The 17,697-nt window shown below is 36.9% G+C and overlaps 2 protein-coding genes across 2 annotated transcripts in view; one reads left to right on the top strand and one right to left on the bottom strand.

Moving 5' to 3' along the window:
- Positions 1-218: 218 nt before the first annotated feature.
- Positions 219-17,697, top strand: part of LOC122151564 (olfactory receptor 52E4-like) — an 83,988-nt gene continuing 66,509 nt past the window's right edge. Inside the window, exon 1 of the mRNA XM_042782998.1 lies at positions 219-901. Within this exon, the coding sequence (XP_042638932.1) occupies positions 219-901 (683 nt within the window). The remainder of the gene's footprint in view (positions 902-17,697) is intronic.
- Positions 9,710-10,696, bottom strand: LOC103208501 (olfactory receptor 52N2). Its single transcript, XM_007954213.2, is given in 1 exon segment — positions 9,710-10,696. A coding segment is annotated over 1 exon segment (987 nt).

The following is a 17,697-nucleotide window of genomic DNA, read 5'->3' as shown; positions in this document are numbered from 1 at the left end:
CCATCTAGTCAATTCCAATTTACAGCAACCCCCATTGGGTTTCCAAGTCTATGAATCTTTATGGAAGTAGATTGCCTCATCTTCCTCCCATGGAGCAGCTGATGAGTTTGAACCACTGACAGGGGTAACATGTGAATGCCTTACCTATTACACCACGAGAACTTTATATGGAACTAAAGATTCCTTCAAATGAGTAAGACCATAAGGCCCTTGACAGTATGTCCTCGGTCAATAGTTCATGTATTCACCCCTCATCTTTCCTTCTACTGGGAATCCCAGGACTGGAAAACATACAACTCTGGCTTGGCTTCCCCTTTGGTACAGTGTATCTGATTGCCCTTCTGGGGAATATCATTATCCTCTTTGTGATCCAGACTGAGCACAGTCTCCACCAGCCCATGTTCTACTTATTGGCCATGTTGTCTATGACTGACCTAGGCCTGTCTACTGCCACCATCCCCAAAATGCTGGGCATCTTCTGGTTTGGCTTCAGGGAGATTGCCTTTGGTGGCTGTTTATCTCAAATGTTCTTCATACACTTGTTTACAGGTATTGAAACATTCTTACTTGTAGCCATGGCCTTTGACCGCTATGTTGCCATCTGCCACCCTCTCCGGTACAACACAATCCTCACCAACAAAACAATTTGTGTTATTGTTGGAGTAGGAATAGGGAAGAATTTTGTTTTGATTTTTCCACTGGTATTTCTTCTTCTGAGGCTTTCATTCTGTGGACATAATATTATCCCCCACACCTACTGTGAGCACATGGGCATTGCACGTCTGGCCTGTGTCAGCGTCAAAGTCAATATAATATTTGGACTACTTCTTATTTCTATGATTCTTTTGGACATTATTTTGATTGCTATCTCTTATGTGAAGATTCTGCATGCTGTCTTCAAGTTCCCATCTTTGGAGGCCAGGCTCAAAGCTCTCAATACCTGTGGTTCCCATGTGTGTGTCATCTTAGCTTTCTTTACTCCAGCCTTTTTCTCCTTTATGACTCATCGATTTGGCCAGAATATTCCACGATATATCCACATCCTTCTGGCTAATTTATATGTGATCATCCCCCCTGCCCTAAACCCTGTTATTTATGGGGTCAGAACCAAGCAGATCCGAGATCGGGTAATGACAATCTTCCTTTTCAAGGAAGTTTGACTCTGAGCACTTGATTTGGAAATAGTTTTCAAACACTTATCTTTTGTGTCCTTAAAGAAGAGAAATTTAAGTATCATTAGGTTTAGAGGATTAAATGCTTCATAGAACATAAAGTTAAACACATTTTCATCTGTAAATAAATTGGTATCATTGTGTTTCTGTAAAGGATATTAAGTAAGAATTTGTGTATAACATGTTAATGGAACTCCAGTACTAAAATATATCATCAAACAGAATTCATTGATTATGATCAAGGAGTGCTATTGTGCTGAGAACTTTTATAAGCTTCTTTCTCAGGAATATGTAGAGAAAATGATATTGTGAAGGGATGTTTTTAAAGTGAGATCATGATTCACAAAACCATTTCCAATACTTCATCAACAACAATGAACCTTGTATGACTCAAAAGCTGCTCTTCTGGGAAGACCTAGAGAGGTGCATGAGAGGTACAGAAAACAAAGATGAATGCTCTTCCACATACAGTACTGCATTGTCAGTGAAGGCAAACATTGATATACGGGTAGATAGCTGGGTGCACAAGCTGAACTATTAGGTATGTCTCTGAAGGGAGGAGTGTGCCCATGACCATGTATAAGGTTGGCAGACAATGTTTCTACAAGGGTATTTGTATGCTCTGTAAGAATTCCCAGGTATATAGTAGAGCTGACAAAGGGCAAGGTTGTAGTCACTTCTTGGTCATAGTCAGCTACCCAGAGGGAGCGAGCAGTTGAACCTCTGGGCTCGGGATCATAGTTGCAGGGGACATCATGATCAATTAGCATAGCATACTATACATAAACATTGTTCCATGTCCTACTTTGGAGAGTAGTGACTGGGATCTTAAAAGCTTGTAAGCAGCCATCTAGATGCAACGATGGGTCTCTCCTCGTCCAGAGCAAAGAAGAATGAAGAAAACCAAAGATGCATGGAAACAATTAGTCCAAGTGACTGGTACACCATGCAATCCTCCTATGTGACTATGGGACAAGAAAAACTAGATGGTGTCTGGCTACCACAGTCAACCACTTGGAGGGGGATCTCTGTAGCAGATCCTGGATAGAATGTGAGAACAATATGGAACAAAACTCAAAATCATTTAAAAAAAAAAAAAAAAAGACCAAGTTTGCTAGTCTGATTAGAGCCTGACAGAACCACCGAAACTATAGCCCTACTTGCCCTTCAGGTCTGGAATTGGGCCCAGTCCTGTGGCTTCCAGCCAAACAAAAGACAGGCATATCAGTTGAACATTTACATGAAGTAGGTACACTACTTGGAGAGATCAATCATAGGAGAATAGAAGGGCTGTGTATGTACAGGGAGACAGCTTGGGAGGCAGGAGTGCATGGAGGGAAGGACACAGGGAAGAGGTAACTATGCAGAGGAAATGGGAGGGGAGCTGTTGCATCGTGGTAAATTGTAGTCAATGTCATGAGACAAAGTGTATGTGAGCAGTTGTATGGAAAGTGAGTTTGTTCAGTAAACTTTCACCCAAATCACAATAAAAATTAAAAAAAAAAATCAGCTCTTTCTGTGAAAATATCAATACTACCCAAAGCAATATATGTAATTCAATCTCAATTCAAATTCTATCAGCATTCTTTAAGGAGATGTAAGGAAAAGAGACTTCAAATAAGCAAAGCACTAGTGAAGAAGAACAAAGTCAAAGGTCTCAAACTTCCTGATCTCGAAATCTACTATGCTGTCATGGTATTCAAAACAGCCTGGTATCAGTACAATGACAGACACATACACCAATGGAAAAGAATTGAGAACTCATAAGTAGATCCATTCACCTATGGGCAGCTGATATTTGACTAAGGTCCAGAGTCCACTAAATGGGGGAAAAGACAGTCTTTTTAATTAATGGTACTGCAAAACTGAATATCCATTTGCAGAAAAATGAAACAAAATTCATACTTCACTTAACATATAAAATGTAACTCAAGGTGGATCAAAGGCCTAACTAGATGATTGGGACCTTCTAAAATTTAAATTCTTATGTGCATCAAAAGACTTATCCAAAGAATAAAAAGAGAACCCACAGATTTGGAAAAAAAAAAAAATATATTTGGCTATGACATATCCAATAAGAGACTTATCTCTAAAATTTATATAAAACTTCAACACCTCAACATCAAAAGGACAAATAATCCAACTCAAAAATAATCAGAGGACATGAACGGACTCTTCACCAAACAAGATATTGAGGTAGCCATCAAACACATGAAAAAATGCTTGCGATCACTTGCCATTGTTGTTGTTATTATGTGCTGTCAAGTTGGACCCGACTCACAGTGACCCCTTCTTGGGTTTCTGAGGCAGTATCACTATGGAAGTAGATTGCCCCATCTTCCTTCCAAGGAGTCACTTGCCATTAGAGAGATGCAAATCAAAAGAATGACGTAACGTCTTACATCAGCAATAACAGCCAAAGTCAACTAGACAGAAAACAAAAAATGATGGTGAGGGTGTAGAGAGATTGGAACTCTCATATACTGCTGGTGGGACTGTAAAATGATGCAACCACTTGGCAAATGGTATAGAGCTTTCTTAAAAAGTTGGAAATAGAAATGCTATTTGATCCAGCAATGCTGGTCTTAGACACATATTGTAAAGAGGTAAGCACAAGAATATGAACATATATATGCACATTCATGTTCATTGCAGCACTATTCACAATACCAAAGAGAGAGAAACAACCTAAGTGCCCATCAACAGATGAATGGATAAACAAATTCTTGTGCACACACACAATGGAATATTATGGAACATTAAAGAATAATGGAGAATTCACAAAACACTTTATAACTTGGATGAACCTGGAGGATGTTATACTGAGTTAAATAAGTCAATAACAGAAGGACAAATATTGTATGAGTCCACTATTATAAAAAGGCAAGGAAAAGTTTATACAAAAAAAAAAAAAATGTCTGTCAACCAGAAATTTAGAGTTATCATTTACTGAGATGGGGTATAATACATAAAGAGCATTTTTGGTGAGAATCAGGAGTTAATTTTAAATATGTGAAGTGTACAATCCACACTGAAATAGAGATGCAAAGTAGGTAACTGTATATGCAAGTAGTAAGTACTGAGGAAGGCTCCATCCTGAAGATATGAAAGAGTTACAGATGATATTTAAGGTGATGGGATTCAATGAGGTCAAGTAGGGAGTGAGTGTATATACTGAAGAAAAATCTCTATGACTGAGCCCAGGATACTTGAAAATCAAAGAGAGTAGTAGGAAAATGCAAAATATGGCAACTGATAAAATTCAGCACCCATTCCTGATAAAAAATCTTTCAGCAAAATAAGAATAGAAGGGAAATCCCTCAGCATAATAAAGCAAATATGTGCAAAACCAACTGCCAACATTTTTCTCAATGGAAAGAGACTTAAAACATTCTCCTAATGAATGGGAACCAGGCAAGGATGCCCTCTATCACCACTTCTATTCAACATTGTATTGGAAGTCCAAGCCAGGGTAATAAGGCAAGGAGGAGAAATAAAAGGCATCCAAAATGGCAAAAAAGAAGTAAAACTATGTCTATTTGAAAATGAAATGATCTTATACATAGAAACCCCAAGAAACTCAGCAAGAAAACTTCTGAACTAATTGAAACGTTCAGCATAGTGACAGGAAACAATATCAACATACAAACATCAATGGATTCCTCTACATCAACAAAGAGATTTCTCAGAAGGAAATAAGGAAAACAATACTATTTACAATAGCTACTAGGAAGTTAAAATATTTAGGAATAAATCTTACCAGGGATGCAAAAGACCTACACAAAGAATATGGCAAAGAAACTGTAAGAGACTTACATAAATGGAAGAATATCCTATGCCCAAGGATAGGAAGAATGAACATTGTGAAAATGTCAGTACTACTCAAAGCAATCTATAGATTCAATACAACAGCAATAGAAATTCCATCAGTATTCTTTAAGGACATGGAAAAATCAATCGCTAATTTTATACAGAAAGGATGAGAGCACAGATAAGGAAAACACTTCTGAAGGAGCTCTGGTGGTGTAGTACCTAAGACACTTGACTCCTAACCAGAAGACTCGTGGTTCAAACCTACCAGCCACTCATCTGAAGGAAGATTGGGCAATATATATCCATAGTGATACCACCTCAGAAACCCAAGTAGGGGTACTCAACTATGAGTCAGATCTGACCCATGGCAGTGAGTATGTTTTTTTTTTTTTTTCTTTTTTCTTTTTTGGTTTACTGAATAAGAACAACAAAGTAGGAGGTCTCAGATTCCCAGATCTCAAAACTTACTATACAGCCACAGTAGTCAAAACAGCCTGGTATTGGTACAATAATAGACACATAGACCAGTGGAACAGAATTGAGAGTCCAGAAATAGATCCATCCACCTAGGGGCAGCTGATCTTTGACAAAGAGCTGAAACCCATTCAATTGGGAAGAGATAGTCTTTTCCACAAATGGGGCTGGCAAAACTGGATATCCATTTTCAGAAAAATGAAACAAGATCCATACCTCACATCATACACAAAAACAAGCTCAAGATGGATCAAAGACCTAAATGTAAAACTTGAAACTATCAAGTTCATCAAAGATAAAATAGGAGCAAACTTAGGGGTCTTAATTTATGGTATAAATAGACTATCAAGCATAACCCAAAATGCACAAACAACGGAAGAGAAACTAGGGACATTCTAAGAATTAAATTCTATGTGCATCAACAAACTTCTCCAAAATAGTGAAAAGGGAAGCTACAGATTGTGAAAAAATATTTGATGATGACATATTCAACAAAGGACTTATCTCTAAAATTTATAGAAAACTTCAATACCTCAACATCAAAGAGACAAAAATGTAATTCAAAAATGGAGAAAGGAAAAAAAAAGGGGAAATGATATGAATAGACTGTTCACCACAGAATATATTCAGGCAGCCAACAAACACATGCAGAAATGTTCAAGATCATTAGAGAGATGAAAATCAAAACAATAATAAGATATCATCTCACTGTAGCAATAAAAACAAAATGCAATAGGACAGAGAGCAACAAATAATGTCTATGGTGTGGAGAGATTGGAACTCTCATATACTGTTGGTGAGACTGCAAAATGGTCCAATCACTGTAGAAAACAGTATGGTGCATCCTTAAACAATTGGAAACAGAAATACTGTTTGATTCAGCAATTCCATTACTAGGTATATATCCTAAAGAGGTGAGACCTGGAACATGAATACATACATGCACACTCATGTTTATCACAGTACTATTTACAATAGTAAAGAGATGGAAACAACCTGGTGGCTATCAATAGATGAATAGATAACCAAACTATGGTACATACACACAATGTAAAATTATGCAACATTAAAGAATAATGAAAAATCAAAGAATCATGTCATAACATGTATGAACTTGGAGGACATTATGTTTAGTGAAATAAGTTAATCACAGAAGGACAAATATCATACGAGTTCATTCTTGTAAAAAGTCAAGGAAAGGTTTACACAGGGAAGGAAATTTTCTTTGTTGGTTATCAGAGATGGGACGTGAGGGGTCATGGAGACAAAAAAGAAGGATAATTAAGAGTTTTGATATGGGTGAAGGGATATAAAAAATAATAAAAAAGAAAAATGCAAAATATGAGTTTGGCTCACGAAGTAAGAAGGTTAAAAGACCTCCAAATATCTAAGTGGAAATAGTTATTTAGTGAGAATGAAGAGATTAACTCTGTCAAACACTACAGCTGAATAAGAAATTTAATTTGACCTTCTTCAACACCTTAGAAGTCACAGTGATTTAGAAGAGATATTTTGGAGAGTTGTGTGATGAAATCCTGAGTAGAGTGTATTCAGGAAAAATCAGCAGAGAATAAGTGTAGATTTTAAGTACCAAAAATCTTTTTGTGGATTTTTTTCAAAAGGAAGTAGAGCTATATGTCAATCTAGAGGAGGAAGTGAAATCAAGATTTTGTTATTGCTCTTTTAATTGTTGTTACTTTAACTTTAATAATAGCTGTTGCAGCAATATTATATGCTGAAGAGAATGATCTAGAGCAAGGGGAAATTGACACAAGAGGGAGATACTAGTTTAATGTTTTCAAGAACATATAGAATGTACCACAGCATAGGAGGGAGTTATACGACTGGCAAAGGAATAATTTATTCACAGGAGTATTTGTTGTCATTAGTTGCAGTCAAGTCGATTCCAACTCGTGGTGACCCCATGTATTACAGAGTAGATCTGTTCCATGGACTTTTCTTGGCTGTAATCTTAATATAAGCATACTGCCAGACCTTTTATTCCATAGTACCTCTGAGTGGGTTTGAACCACTGACCATTCAGCTAACTACTGACAGCAAACTGTGCCATCTCGGGATCCTTCACAGAAGAATAATCACTGAGTATACTTGGAAGGTTCAATCAAATTATTAATGTAATGTCTTCTGGAAAGTGGAGAGATAGTAGGTAATAATATCTTCATCTGATGCTGTACGTTACTTTGATGCTTTTTAAAAATAAGCATTTCTTACTTTTACAAATCTAAGTCTTGAAGTTCTGCCTTAGACTTCTGGGTTAAATACTGTTGGAAGTTTGGAATCACCAAAAAAAGAGCAAGAAAAAGAAGAAATAGAAATGTGAAGTCCATCCACACAGAGAGTGCAAAGCATCTCTAGTCATGAGCCAAAGAGTAAAAGAAGGCTTGCAAAATTCTCTGAAGGTCAAAGAATGATGCAGGTGGATGAGGGTAGAGTATGCCCATGAACATAGAGGTCAGAAAAGAATCACACAAAAAATTTAGCAACATAGACTGTCCAAGATGAGAGGAGAAATCAATAATTCCTTGAGTTCAAAAGGGGAATAAAGTGGAAAGGCTGGTGAAGCAAAATTCTCTTGTCTCAGCTTGGCAATAAGGAGATATCCAGGAGCATGGGTGAATGAGGAAAGTTCAGAAAAGCTATATTTTCAGAAACTTCTTTGTACATCAAGAAGAATAGAAAAGATGTTTTCTACTGAAACATTCTTGGACCTACATAGCATAGTTGACAGTGAAAATTGAAGGCTAAACAATTTACCATAAGTTTGAGTTTTTAATCTAGTAAGCTCCCCATTAGGAGCCTGGTAGCATAGTGGCTAAAGCACTTGACTGCTAACCAGAAGGCTGGCGGTTCAAACCCACCAGCCACTCCTCGGAAGGAAGGTTGGGCAATCCTACTTCCTTAGTGATACTGCCTCGGAAACCCAAGGAGGGGTCGCTATGAGTCGGGGCCGACTCGACGGCACATAACAACAACAACAACAACAAGCTCCCCATTATAGAAGCTCTGGTGGTATAGTGGATAAGGCATTTGACTGCTAACTGGAGGTCAGTGGTTCAAACCCACCAACTGCTCCACAGAAGGAAGGCTGGGCGATCTACTTCTGTAAAGATTTACAGCCTTAGAAACCCAGTGGGGGTCACTATGAGTCAGAAATGACTTGATGACAGTGTCAAACTCACTGCCATCGAGTCTGATTTGACTCATAGCAACCCCTCCTTGTGTTTCCGAAGAGTATCACTACGGAGGTAGATTACCCAACCTTCCTTCTGAGGAGTGGCTGGTGGGTTTGAACCGCCAGACTTCTGGTTAGCAGTCAAATGCCTTAGGCACTATGCCACTAGAGATCCCCCCCTTTTTTTTTTTTTTTCCTTTTAAGCTCCCCATTCTTAGTATAGCAGGCTGTTATGTATATGTTCCTTTGAAATTCTCTTTCTTTGTCATGAATTCAATCTTAACATCTTTCAAGAGGTTAACCCTAGTGATACCAATTATAAGACTTAAATAATGTCTGAAAAAGGAAAAAAAATGAATAAGTGAATGAATGAATGGATTATAACATGCATTGGTGGCTTGGCTGACAACATGACACTTACTTTTTTAGGTCTACTTTAAATAAAGGTCAAAAGCTGATGATATGTGAGAAATAGTACTCTCAGACACATCTTACATAACTACAGAGTATTTTTGAAGACATCAATAAAAATTTAGAGATTTGACAAAACATTTCAAGCTACATTGTCTTAAAAATGATAGAATATGTTGCAAGACTGGGCCCACATCATCCTAGGACAAGAATATGTTTGATCTGAGTAGAATCTTTCCTTCATGGACAGGATATGCTTGCTCCATGTCACCACAGTCTCCTCTTCTTACACAATGAACACATACTTTGATGCCAGGCCTCCATCCCTCATTTTCTTCTTGTCTTGTCTCACTAGACTTGCAAATCTAAAAAACTTTGTGTAAAACATAAACTCCACAAGGGACAGGTATAAAATACTTTTTTGTATTCTATATTCTCATCTTCTGCAAATCATTGCTGACAAGAAACATTTCATACTATACATTTTTATTGCAATGGCTTTGAATCATACTTGCAAAGGCTTCAGAAAATCTGTATATCAGAGTGACTCATGTTTTTAATACTATTTCACTCACATCTTTCACAAATTTCTTCTTAACTCTTTTTCTCCCCCTATGCAATAAGCCTATTTTGTGATACATTTGTCTTAGGTAAAGACAGTCTTGTCTCCAAATAAAAATTTGATCACACCTTCCTGGATCTGTTTGGTCTTTACTCCATAAACAATCGGGTTCATTGTAGGAGGCAGTAGCAGATAAAGGTTGGCCACAATGATGTGTATGTGTTGGGGGATAATACGTTCTCCAAAACGGTGAGTGAAAAAGGTGAAAAAGGCTGGGACATATGTGATCACAATGGCACAGATATGAGATGTACAGGTGCTGAAGGCTTTGTGACGAGCATCTGCTGATGACAAGCTCACTACTGCCCTCAAGATCATTGTGTAGGACACTGAGATACAGCAGATGTCAAACACACCAATCAGGAGAGCAACCATCAAACCATAAATAGCATTGATCTTGAAATTTCCACAGGACATCTTGGCCACAGACATATGGTCACAGTAGGTGTGAGGAATGAAGTTATCCTGGCAATAGGGGAGGCGTTTGGTGAGGAAGGTGAAAGGCATGATGAGTGTCACACTTCTTAGAAATGTGGCAAGACCAGCCTTGGCAATGACAGGATTGGTGAGGATGGTGGCATAGCGTAAGGGGTAACAGATGGCTACATAGCGGTCCAGTGCCATGAGCATGAGCACCCCAGATTCCACCCCAGTCAACATGTGTACAAAAAACATCTGGACCAGGCAGGCATTAAAATCAATCTCCTTGAGGTCAAACCAGAATATGCACAGCATATTGGGTACAGTGGTGGTGCACAGACTGACATCAGTGAGAGACAACAGAGCCAGGAAATAGTACATGGGCCGATGCAGAGCTTCCTCATGGCCGATGAGGTAGATGAGCCCACAGTTCCCCACTACAGCAATGATGTACATGAAGCAGAATGGCAGGGAGATCCAGATGTGTGCAGCTTCCAGCCCAGGAATGCCATTTAAGGTAAAGAATCCTGGAGTCAGGCTGGAGCTGTTGGCCCCAGACATAGTAGCTGACAAGAGGAGAGCATATTACATTGTTTAGAAGTGTTAGCTCTCTAGACAAGAAAGTAATACAAAAATGGGTAGAAAGTTTGGAAACAAAATGTAAAAAAGTGGCTTTCATGAGACCTTTGAATTGAAGAGTGGTGACTCAGTCATTGGAGTCAGGTTATGGAACTTCAGAATCTACCTTTTCTTACCTTGTTTAAGATATTGGCACATTATTTAACCTCCATTGTTTAATCTAAAATGAGTATGAAAATAATGTTAACCTCAACAAGTTGTCCAAGTTATGCAATAAGGTAATTCATATAAAGCGCCAGAACTGTGCTTAATATACAGTGAATATTTATTTAGTAACATTAGACATGATTGCTGTGGCTGTTAATTCTATTATTATCATTCTCTATCACTTTGTAAAGCATCCCATGAGATCAAACTTACCTAATTATCATATGTGTAATTTCACAAGGCACTGCTCAAATTTTTGGGTGAACATAATATGATATTTTGAAAATGCTAATTATTTTGAGAAGGCACTTAAAGCATTTGGCTGCTAATCAAAGGTCATCAGTTTGAATCCACCAGCTGCTTTGCAGGAGAAAGATGTAGAGTCTGTTTTTATAAAGATTTACAGCCTTGGAAATCATACAGGGTAGTTTTATTAATCTCTGTGGAGTTGCTGTGAGTCAAAATTAACCTGATAGCAGTGGGTTTGGGTTTTATTTATTTATTTAGTTGTTATTTAATTATACTGAGAAAGTGAGATGAACTTTAGAGTGTAAATGCTAGTTACTAGGGTTTCTACAAAGTTGAAATATATTCCAATGTTTTAGACAGAAAAAAGTTATCCAAGTCCCTGAATTCTGAAATAAAATTCAGGGAATTCTGATCTTGTTAAATCTCCCAAAGGCTCCTTCCAACTCCAGATAACTAACCATTATGACTTCTATACAGAGAACTTGTCTGTATGAGATACCACCTCTAATGCTTCTGCATTTTCCAAGGTGGCCAGAAGGCACCTGTATCACAAGACTGGAAGGAAGGGACCAGGATTTGAGAATAGCAAGAGTAGGAATTCTTGGTTCTCCCAACTGGATTATAAACTAAAAGTTGTCACTCACTGCAGAAAACTCTCAGGATCATCCAAGATCAATGCCACGTAAAAAAGGTCAATCCACACTCATTAAATCAGAAACAAACTCAGAACCAGTTCTTTCTTTCCCCTCCTCAGTAAAAGATTTTTCTTTACACCCTTCCTCCCAGGTGGTCTTCAAGGAATGCAAATGTATTCTGCTACAGGGTGAGCTACTTGTAAACTTTCCTTATTTTATTAAAAGTTATGAATAAAATGGCTAAGTGTATCCTTTCTGAAAATGTAACAGTAGCAGAGTTTTATTGGGCAGTCAGATTGTATATGTTAAATCTTCTTTCTACTGCTAATTTAGTTGGATTTGTGCAAGTACTAAACATTTGGTGGTACAATTTTCATTACTTTTAAAGTGGCAAGTAATGATACTACATATCATGTAGAGTTAACAGAATGGTTAAATGAGAAATAATTCCCCAAGTGATGCCTGTTATATATTAAGTAATCAATGAATGTTATCTATTATAATTTATTACTTACTTAACAGATATTTATTAATGGTCCTTCATCTGCTAGTTACCATTCAAATTTCTAGACAAAATTGATTTAGATACTCTAGTTTACAATAACATCATGGGTATATGCTATATTCCTCATTTTATAGATAAGGAAATGAAGGTCCAAGAAGACTCAATCAAATGTGTAAGTCCAAAAAATTTAAGATTTTTTAGAGTCAAGAGGCCAGGTCTAAATGCACAAGTGTTTAACTCCAATGCCACATGCTCAATCTATATCTGTTATCCTCATTTGCTGATACTAATCTTAATGTATAGTTGCATAAATAGCTTAAATAAGTCACGATGAGACAGGGAAAAGGTAATTTTGAAGTGGGAGAAAGAGAGCTTATTCTCAATAGTATCTGAGGAACAAAACCAAACAGATGTATAAAGTTAAAATCTGAAAGTGTTTCTTTAGCTTTGTGTAAGGGAGCCTTCTACATGGTAAGAGCCATCTTTGGAGAAAGCCGGATTCCTATTCCTGGAGTGGTTCACACAGATGCTATGCTAGCCGGGAGGGATATTGTAAGGAGTCCTGGTAGCACAATAGTTAAGTGCTCAGCTGCTAGCTGTAAGTTCTAAGGTTTAGACCTACTTATAGGCTCCACAGGAGAAAAGACTTCTATCATATAGACTTTCTATGAGTCGAAATGGACACCAGGGCACACAACAAAAACAACAGGCCATTGTATGGAAGGATTCCTATAGGGAAGTTCCTTCTGGGAAGTCTTTCCGACATGTTCCAGGATTCAAGACTGTTGTTGTTGTTATTATGTGCTGTCAAGTCGGACTGACTCATGGCGACCCCTCCTTGGGTTTCCGAGGCAGTATCACTATGGAAGTAGATTGCCCTATCTTCCTTCTGAGGAGTGGCTGGTGGATTCAAGTCTAGTCTTGGCTTAATTTCCACTTCCCCACAAAGAACATTCCTATTGGAAGCAGCTTTCATTGAGGCTAACCTCACTGCCTTCAAGTTGATTTGACTCATAGCAACCCTTCCTTGGGTTTCTGAGGCTGTTTCTCTAAGGAAGTAGATTGCCCAATCTTCCTTCTGAGGAGTGGCTGGTGGATTTGAACCCTTAGCCTTCTGGTGAGTATTCAAATGCCCTAGGCACTACGCCACTGGAGCTCCCTCACTAGGTTCTCCTTAATGAAGGCAAACACTTTTGTAATCTTTCCATTAGAACCCACTGTTGTCTGAACTCATCTATTTCCAGTGAAGTATGAGGAAGTTTTAAATTTATTTCACAGTTAAGGATATTCTGCTTCCCTTCTTAGTCCCCAAACCAAAGGATCTGCATTTTTGTTGAAACTGAAAAGAAACACTGAGCTTCCCATCAACTACATCTCAAATCCTTGTATTTCTTATAAGACAAACTTTGCATTTTAGGAAAGTGAGGATTTTGGGAATTGTTCATACTTACCTCAGTGTTAGCAAAGACCAGACTACTGTGCATGACTGAAACTCTGTAGCATCAAGAATTTGACAACAATTGGGTACCAACTCCATCTAGCATTTATGCAGCCTTTGAAGATTCTCCAGACATGAGTGTTTATACCTGATTCATCTCCACAGTTGAATGTCCCAGAGGGCTCTGAGTAGAGAACAAAGATCCTTTGGGCTTTTTGAAAAAAAAGAAAAGAGTATCAATGTTAAATATCTTCTCCCAGGTGTTGATTCTGACCAAGAGGTCTGATTATAAAAATTAGCTGCTTTTCAGTTATAATGAGTTATGAAGTAATTGTCTAAGGATGTAATCAGAAATTTCCAAAAAATATTAAATCTATGAAAACATCTAAAATATCAATGTCATTACCCATGATAATATACTAAATCTTCCTCTCATTCAAGAGAGAGGGTCTGGCTTATGGTTAGTCCTGAGATTATTGGATAAATGAAAGGAAAAACAGCACACACATGTGCATACAAACACTTGTATGGTTATTTGTAGTTTTGGGATTGTGGCAAAGCAGTTTGGCATAAATTTTGCAAATATTTTAATACCTGCTATTTCCTTCTTACTATTTTATTGTGAAGGTCTATCCTGAGAAGACTGGAATAAAATTAAAATGCTGTTTGTTATTTCAGATAGTTAATTTATGGGGATTTCTCCTAAATTTAGAGTAGATATTAAAAGAATTTTTTAAGTAGTCACTGAAAGTGTATTACAAAACATCCCAGACACTGTAAATGCAATACATTATTGATGAAAGTAAAATGATCTCACCACTTTACAGAAGAGTTTCTTACTAAGTTATATATGCTCCAACTGTATGAGCCACCAATTCCATTCTTAAGTTCTTAACGAATATAAATTAAAACATTTGTTTACACAAAGACTTGTACATGAATGCACATATAATGTAACAATTAATTAAGTAAAAAAATGGAACAAAAATGAGTGGTATATTCATACAATAGTTTATAAATTGTAAGTACTAATGAAAAACCTATACATGCAATGACATGAATAAATATAAAAAATATTATAGTAGCCAAAGAATGTAGACCAAATATATATATATATGATTCCATTTATATTAAGTCCAAAAATAAGCAATAATGAGGTGATAGACACAGAAAGAGATAGCCTCTGGGAAGGGCAATGACTTATAGGAGCACCTGTAAAATTTATGGAGTGATATAAATGTTCTTTATCTTGTTTTATGTAGCATTATATAGAAACATGTTCAAAACTTATTAAACTAAATACATTAAAGCTGTAGATTTTATTGTATATACATCATACTTCAATAACAACAAAAAACACTGAAGACAGGATCAGTAAATAAATTTATTAATAATCTGTAACACATACTAGAGAAGAAAGATTCGAAAATGCTATCCTTTGCAGTAATTTCAAATACCTAAATATTAATTTAATCAAATATGAGACTTTCCACCCTAAACTGTAAAATTTATGTGTTCAGAGATTGGAAGACTAAACATGGTACAGGATTATCTTATACAAAAAAGACTTATAAATTAAAAAAAAAAGACTACTGAATTCCCAGAAATTATTACTGCTTTTTGGTTTTAAAAAATAAAAGCTGATACTATAATTTATTTGGCAATAGCAACATGACAAAATACTTTTAGAGCAACACAAAGAAACAAAAGATCATGGCTGCAGAGCATAAAATTGTAGGTGATTACCACAATTTTGCTGTTCATTTATTGATAAATAATGTAATGGGGCTCTTGTTTATGCATTTTATTCTACAGATTGTAGTATTGTTTCTTGAAAAGGAAAAGTAAAATTTGATAACTTTGTAATATTTAAGTCCACTATGCAATTATAGTAATAAAGTCATTATAGCTTTGGAAGAAAATAGAGCCAAGAAAGAGAATGAAATGAATGAACACAAATAAATCCATCCATTACATGCAAAACAGGCAGGTTTTTAGTTGAGAAATATCATTTATTTTAGTAAGTGGTGTTGGATCAAAAGGATGTCTATATAGGAAACATAAATTTTGACTCCTAATGTGTAACACACACAAGAACTGAAATGTGTATTGTAGCATTTTGATTAGAAAGAAAAAGCAACATATTTTAGGAGATAACACATAAAATACATATATTGAAGAAAAAGGGCACAGAGCTAAAAATGTGAATTTTGCTAATGTTTTCCTTTGTTTCTACATTAACAAATTTGTATAAACATTTAAAAACATCTTACAATCTTAATGATACATGTATTATTTGTTTAATACAGATTTGTTTGAGTTAATTGTGTACCCCAGAAATATATGTTGAAATCGTATCTCCTGTACTTTTAAACATAATCCTGTTAGGAAATAAGGAAATTATTTTTATATGTTAATGAAGTTGTGTTGTTAGTTGCTGGAAATCAACTGCTGTCAATCTCATGTGTACAGAGTAGAACACATAGGGCTTTCAAGGCCGTGATCTTTTGAGAGCATCTTCTGAGGCATCTCTGGATAGTTTGAGCGGTCAACCTTTTGGCTAGTAGGTTAGCTTTTAACCATATATACTACTGAGAGATTTCCCTGAAGATTGCAGCCGAGAAAACCCTATGGTGCCATTCTACTTTGTAACATATGGGGCCATGATGAATCAGAACTGACTCAATGGCAATAGTTTTCATTTCTGGTTTTGTTTGTTTGGTTTTTGGTTTTAGAAGATGTGTTGCATTGGTCACTTTTCAAATTATTATAGCAGTAGAATTGGTCTGTTTACCTGTGCTTTATTGACAATGCAAAGGCATTTGCCTGCGTAGATCATAAAAAATGGTGGGTAACATTGAGAAGAATGATAATCCCAAAACATTCAATTGTGTTCATGAAGAACCTGTACATAGACCAAGTAGCTGTCATTCTAACAGAATAAGGAGATACTGTGTGGTTTAAAATCAGGAAGGGTGTGAGTCAGGGTTGTATCCTTTCACCATACTTCTTCAATCTGTAGGCTGAGCAAATAATCCAAGAAGCTGGACTATATGAAGAAGAACACAGCATCAGTTTTGTGGAAGACTCATTAGCAAGCTTCCTTATGCCAATGACACAACCTTACTTGCTGAAAGTGAAGGTGAATTGAAGCACATATTGATGTAGATCAAAGACTACAGTCTTCAGTATGGATTACAACTCAATATAAAGAAAATGACACTCCTCACAAGTAGACCAATAAGCAGCATCACGATAAATGGAGAAATGATTGAAGTTGTCAAGGATTTCATTTTACTTGGGTCTATAATCAACGCCCATGGAAGCAATAGTCAATACATCAGATATGATATTGCACTGGGCAAATCCACTGTAAAAGACCTCTTTAAAGTGTTAAGAAGCAAAAATGTCACTGTGAAGACTACAGTGCTCCCACCCCAAGCCGTGGTATTTTCAATTGCCTCATCTACATGTGGAAGCTGGACAATGAATAAGGAAGACTGAAGAAGAATTGATGCCTTTGAAATATAGTATTGGGAAAAAATACTGAAAATACCACGGACTGCCAGAAGAATGAACAAATCTGTCCTAGGAGTACAGCCAGAATGCTCTTTGGAAGTGAGAATGGCCAGACTTTGTCTCACCTACTTTGGTCATGTGGTCAGAAGGGACCATTCCCTGAAGAATGATAATATACTTGGTAAAGTAGTGGGTTTGCAAAAAAAGGAGAGACCCTCAATGAGATGGATTGATACAGTGGCTACAAGTATGGGCTCAAGTATAGCAAGGTTTGGGAGGATGGTGCACCACTGGGCAGTGTTTCGATCTATTGTACATAGGGTTGTTATGAGTTGGAAGGAGCTCCGGTAGCATAGTGCCTAAGGCACTTGACTGCTAACCAGAAGGCTGGCGGTTCAAACCCACCAGCCACTCCTCGGAAGGAAGGTTGGGCGATCCTACTTCCATAGTGATACTGCCT

Source organism: Orycteropus afer, unplaced genomic scaffold (genome assembly GCF_000298275.1).
Source record: "Orycteropus afer afer isolate SDZICR_OR568_19922 unplaced genomic scaffold, OryAfe1.0 scaffold00014, whole genome shotgun sequence".
Taxonomy (NCBI): domain Eukaryota; kingdom Metazoa; phylum Chordata; class Mammalia; order Tubulidentata; family Orycteropodidae; genus Orycteropus; species Orycteropus afer.
This window is presented reverse-complemented; position numbering and strand designations above follow the sequence as displayed.